Genomic DNA, 6,000 nt, shown 5'->3' on the forward strand with positions numbered 1-6,000 from the left:
TATAGGAGACTTTTGAGACATTTATAGAACGAAATACAGTAGGATTAATAAAATTGCATTTTTTTTTCTCTTTCTTTTAATGCGCTATCTATAATAATACAGATATAATAATACAGAAAAATACAGATCGAAAAGTTTTACCTTTTCATCATTAAGAATTCAGTAGATAAGTCATTAGCTCGGAGAATTCCTTGTTATGGTAATTCCCTAATCTATAATTTATACATAGATCTGAGATCCAGAGAATTCAAACTAGTTACAGTTTATATATGGTAATTTTCTGAATAACGCCCCCGAGACCGCGCGCATGTTTTATTTTTAAGATAATTAGGATGATAGAAAAACAATAATATCAATTTTCTAACTAAAAATTGCAATGTAAATATAATAAAATTTGTAGAAAGGTCAAACAAACAAGCAATTAATTAGGTCAAAGATTCATTCAAAAGTTATTCATTTCATTAATGTACAATGTAACGAACGTTTCGATTATACTAATAAGTCTTCTTCAGCCAAATTACAATAGAAAAAGATTAAGAGTTTGGAAACGAAATTACAATAGAAAAATTTCGTCATTTTTGATAGCCGATTACGCCTACGTTTCTCCAAAACAAGCAGAGGGACAAATGTAATTTTATTACACATCGCGAGAAGGACTCCGGATCAATGCCAATCGAACTCACGAGCGTTCTCGTTTCGCAAAGCGCGAAAGAAAAATTCATTTTCGGACGAACGTTTGTCATCGGAACCGTTGATGCGCTGGGAGCAGTTGCGGAATTAGCTTTGTGATGCACTCACGAACGCACTATTGCATTCCGGTCATAGCAGGCGAGGCGTGCACTACTACGAATGCGACGTATGCATTGGGAGGGTAGGAAGAATAGCGCGATGGTCCTGCCAAAAGGTCGCAATTCTGCAGATACTAAAACCATCGTCCCTCAAAGCCGAGCATGTCATCCCTGTCTTCGTAGTCGCATCGGAAAGGTCGCGCGCGTACGAAAACTAGCTTCGTTCTGGACTTCGCCAAACTAGTTTATATGGAAGTCTGTCAGACGAGTGCATATTGTCGCGCTTAATAACTTCTGCATAATTTACCAACGAGAGAGAGAGGGGGAGAGAGAGAGAGAGAGAGAGAGAGAGAGAGAGAGAAGAGATATCGTCGATGGCGTAGAAACATTGGTACCGCTTGGGTCAACGGATGTCATAGTCGGTGTGATCAACTGCCCTCGTCGAGAGTCCCGAAAGTCGACCTTTCGCGATGGTGACAGGGCGTTACACAACGTAACGCCCGTACGACCGCGTAAATTAACTTTAAGCACGGTTTCGAGATCCTGAGTTTGTAATTCGAGTTACGGCACGCTTTGCATTTTAAGTACCACGCCCGTACGGGGCTATCGTCGAAATGACTCGGTCACGATTATTCCCAAGCAGGAGTAAGTATTTTTCGTATCCACTGCTGTTGGAATTTCCCCGGATTGCCGAGGAATATCATGGGTCACGTTCAGAAAATTTTAATTAATATACAATGTTCACGCGATTTTGTTTATCTTTCGAACTTCGCTGAGATCTGTCAATAGATGGATGTTTTGTCATTTTCGCCTCATGTTTAAAAAAATAAATAGAGTTCATTGTTACGAATAAATATGTGAGCGATATGAGATCTTATCTTAAATTGTGTAAAATCAGAATGCGAAATTATACTTTTTGTATACATTGTATTAATAAAGATTAAAAGATTAAAATTAGAGGGAAGAAGTTTAACTCTTCTTTTTCTTTTGCCGATCAAAATTTTATTTTAAGATAATTTTCATATCTTGTCGTTTGAGAAAAAACAACAATTTTTAAACATTTTTTTATTTTTATAAAAAAAACATTTAAATGAAAACATAATTAACATAAATCAATTAGAAATGCATTAAAATATGTTAGAGTTATCAAATTCTCTCGGCGGATTAAAAAGGGATTAAATCAAACTTGTCCAAATTATCGCGAGACGCCTTCTCCTCTTCATTTCGCTAAATGAGAAGAAAAGAAACGAAAAAGAACAAGTGCTAAAACTATAAATCATTTAAAAAACCACATTCGTTATATCCGTGTCTCGTGTCGGTTAATTTTGTTATTAAGAGAAATTACTGCGATGTGAGTGCTGCGAAATGGAAGTAAGAAGCTAGAACTCCAGATTTAAAAAAGTAGTGCAAACAACTGCCATGTTTGACCTAACAATCTATTATATTAAAGAATTATTGATGAATTACTTATTGAATAACAGAGGGTGCGTTCCATTTAGTGACACAAATCGACTTAATAATAAATACTTTTTCTTGATATTCAAAGAGTAACAAAAAGAGAAAGACTTATATCGATTTGTGTCACCAAATATAATGAAAAGCATCCGGACTAATTAGATAAAAAATGACAGTCGAAAAAGAGAAGGCAGTCAATAAGAAAACGCGACATTCGACAATTGTCGACATTCTCAGATAAAAGGAACGTGTGCTATTCTTATTAATATTTAAAGTTCCAAAAGAAGCGTCTCTATTTTTCATTTTTCAATTTGGACAGATTTGAATAAAACTTTTCAATTGTACTTCATCATATTTCGACTTACAGGTGACAATTAGGTGAGCACTGGCACGAATTGGTTTGACTCGCAGATATCGTCCGACTTGACACTCGTACTCGCCATCGTCGGTCAGAGACGCGTCGGTGATTTTCAGGTTGAAAATACCGGCGTTTTGATCGCCGATCAATTTCAACCTGGGATGACCCACGATTTCGCCGTCTGTAACATCAATTCACAGGATCGTTATGCATTGAGTTATATCACTATGTTCGCAAGTAACAATCGATTGATGGAAATTAGATAATTGGTTAACATTTTCTACCTCTTGACTAAGTGTTGTAATTCATGATCGCCCAGATACCCTACTAATACATCAGCTTTAATTTTAGCTCTGTTATTAGCATTTATTCGATCGGTATGCGAGCACTCTCGGCAAAACGATGCGATTACAGATAGGCGGAAGCCGATGAGACCGCTGAGTAATTAACCACTCGCCGTTGATAGTCTCGCTCTCGGATAAGATTCTTTACGATCACGCTTAAATAATAAATCCACAACGTTACTACGTTCTTTAAGTAAGGTCATAAAAGATACATATATGTAAAGTGTATAGAAAGAAGAAAGATAAATTTCAAAATTTTCTTGTCATCTTAATTCTATATTTCATCTATTTCATTCTATGTTACATTTTTCTGTCTTGCAGGATTATTTAATTTTGAACGTTCTGAAAATTATGAACAAATATTTAACAATTTAATATAATATTTAGACTAGTCGATAAAAGTTGAAAAGGACACTATTGAGAATATTAAAATATTTTACTCATAGGAAATTTTTATGAAATAATTAGTTAATAATTTAAATCTGAAAATTAAATTAGAAGTTTCACATATTTTTAAAGTTTAATGAGATAAAAAATTCTACATTTATATGTGTCTGATATTATTTTTTCTCTTATCTAGAAAATTCTATAAAAAATTGATATTAATAAATTGAAATGTTTTCCTAACAAAATTTTAATTAATATATCAAGCTTCAAATTTAATATGTAAAAAATAAACTTTACAATCACCTCGTGTACGTATTTGTGGACTGCGTGTAATCGTAACGTATATAGCGTTGTAATTCGTAAAAGTAGAAAACAATGTGGATAACATTGGTTCTTGATTAGTGCGTTAATGTGTTTTCAAAAATTTCTGTGTAAAACAATCCTGCGAAAAGCGAAAACTCAATTTCCTATTGAAAATATAAGCAGCTTTTGTGCGTGGTTTTAATTGGTAGATTTAGACAGGAGGCGCGTTTTCCCGCGGCGTTAATTGTACAAATACAGGATTACCTGTCTTTACCGAATTTAACAAGCACAGTTTACTCTGTATGCATTTTATCTTTGTTATTATCGAAACATTTATATTATATCAAACGACTTTCGGATCATTCTCTTTTTAAGTGGATTTATCAGAGACCAATGCGAATGGTACAGACAGATAAATTTCATTCTACAAACAAATATAACTTTAAATTTTTCTTAAATTGTGTATCACATATAATATTATAAAATTCACGTTTATAATCTATATATTACATTTTGAAAATCTGATCTCAAACTCATATTTTTTCTGAAGAAAATGTAATTAGTCGTCTTTATTATAATTTTCCAATACTTTCGTATTTCACGTTTTTCAAGATTCAAAGTGTTAATGCCAGACAAAAAATGGTCTAATCACTTTTCTCTAATTGATAATTGATGCTCAATTAAGGCGATTAAAAAGGAAGATAACGATCATTCTCTAATACACACACATACAACGCTGTTCGAGAAATCTTAAATTAGATTCCAGTGAATTTCGAAATCTATAGTTTTTGAAAAATAATAAATAATCAAACATAAAAATAACATTTTTCTGGCTATTAATAATTTAAAATTTTTTATCCATTCTGAATATCTCATAATTAAACATTTAGTGTTGATATATTGTCGATATTTTCGTGAAAAAAAAAAAATACTTCCTCGTGAAGCAATGAATTTGCGGTTTTCTAAAAAATGACACTTGAAAAAGGAACAATCACACGATAATACAACTTTATTTCAATTTATTATACTCACTTTGCTGTATGACATAAGCAAATCCGTCTTTGACCCACTGGACGGTACCAACTCGATTCCCCACCTCGCAAGAAATTATCACCTCGCCGCCTTCCAGCACGGAACTATTGCTCGGCCTGACTCGAAAATATTGTCCCTCGCCTGTAACAGAAAGATAAAAATGATTTCGATTCGGAAACTGTGCTTCTTCGGAAGGATAAGCGCGTTTCTGCATGCCATCATTTTGTGAATAGTTTTGCTCGCTCGACAGGATAAAGCAAAGTAGGGTGATGTGCTATAGACTATAAAATTACGTTTACACTACGTTTCTCTCCCCGTAGAAATTGTCTGCATGAGATTTATGTTTATCTATGCAAAAACATTGAAAAAACATTGTGAGTCGATGACTGATTTTGATGAATATTTTGATAAATATTTGATGGATCTTTTATCTTACAATTAGATAGGGATGCTAAAAACTAACAATTTCCTTATACTCGTTTATCATTTTTTAGAAGGAAAACTAACGAGTGGCCAATTAATGGCAAAAGGTATAAGCATAAAAACGGATCCAGTTACAAATCCGTAACTTCAGAATCGATAACTGTGTGATAGCTAATAACTGTGCGATATCCAGCATTTATGCGCGTGACGGCACTTCCGATTCCGTCATTCGCTTGTAACAAGACTTTACGTTCAGTTGCATCGATCGTCTTGGTTAATTAACTGTAATTGTATATTACACGGTCTTTTTTGCTCCGTAGCGCTGATTATCACTCGTGTTGGGTGAGAGTTTCATTTATCGACTGTGATGCCCCACGTTCAAGTGTAACCGTTCAAGTGCTAAGTTTGCCGAGAATTGAACCATCTACCAGCCCGGTATAATTTCTCATTTTTAGAAAATGATAGTGGGATCCTAATTGCTTCTTATTGAGCATCGTAGAAGCAGCTCTATGCCAATACAGATCGATTAGGTGCGTTAGCGAAGCAACGAGAGAGCAACAATAATTATGCCGATAATCGGCGATTACGCAAACCGCCGCTAAACCTCTCCGTTACCACTGGAAGAATCAGACGGGTTTGGTTTCAATACGATCGATAATCCCTGTACCGCATGGTATTCCATGTCTGTACCGCATCACCATGTACACGTACAAGATCGAACTGCGTTATGCATTACATGCGGGTATTTGTCCCTTTGTTTGCCGCCGCATTAAAAATAAATTCACACGTTTCGTATCGTATTGATAGACAACTTGAAAAAATTATATAATTGCACCAATGGTGTAATAATAATTTGAGAAATTATAATTGGGATTGATATGATAATATAGACTTATAAAATCCAAGATAT

General features: G+C 34.3%; 1 protein-coding gene across 1 annotated transcript in view; it reads right to left on the minus strand.

Moving 5' to 3' along the window:
• The window catches only part of LOC108688403 (nephrin-like), an 86,569-nt gene extending 80,797 nt beyond the window's left edge, over nucleotides 1-5,772 (minus strand). The window contains exons 1-3 of the mRNA XM_018194649.1: nucleotides 5,706-5,772; nucleotides 4,668-4,808; nucleotides 2,609-2,782 (exon numbers count right to left, since the gene is read on the minus strand). Of these exons, the coding sequence (XP_018050138.1) occupies nucleotides 2,609-2,782; nucleotides 4,668-4,808; nucleotides 5,706-5,772 (382 nt within the window). The remainder of the gene's footprint in view (nucleotides 1-2,608; nucleotides 2,783-4,667; nucleotides 4,809-5,705) is intronic.
• Nucleotides 5,773-6,000: the final 228 nt, after the last annotated feature.

This window comes from Atta colombica, unplaced genomic scaffold, assembly GCF_001594045.1.
Source record: "Atta colombica isolate Treedump-2 unplaced genomic scaffold, Acol1.0 scaffold233, whole genome shotgun sequence".
NCBI lineage: Eukaryota > Metazoa > Arthropoda > Insecta > Hymenoptera > Formicidae > Atta > Atta colombica.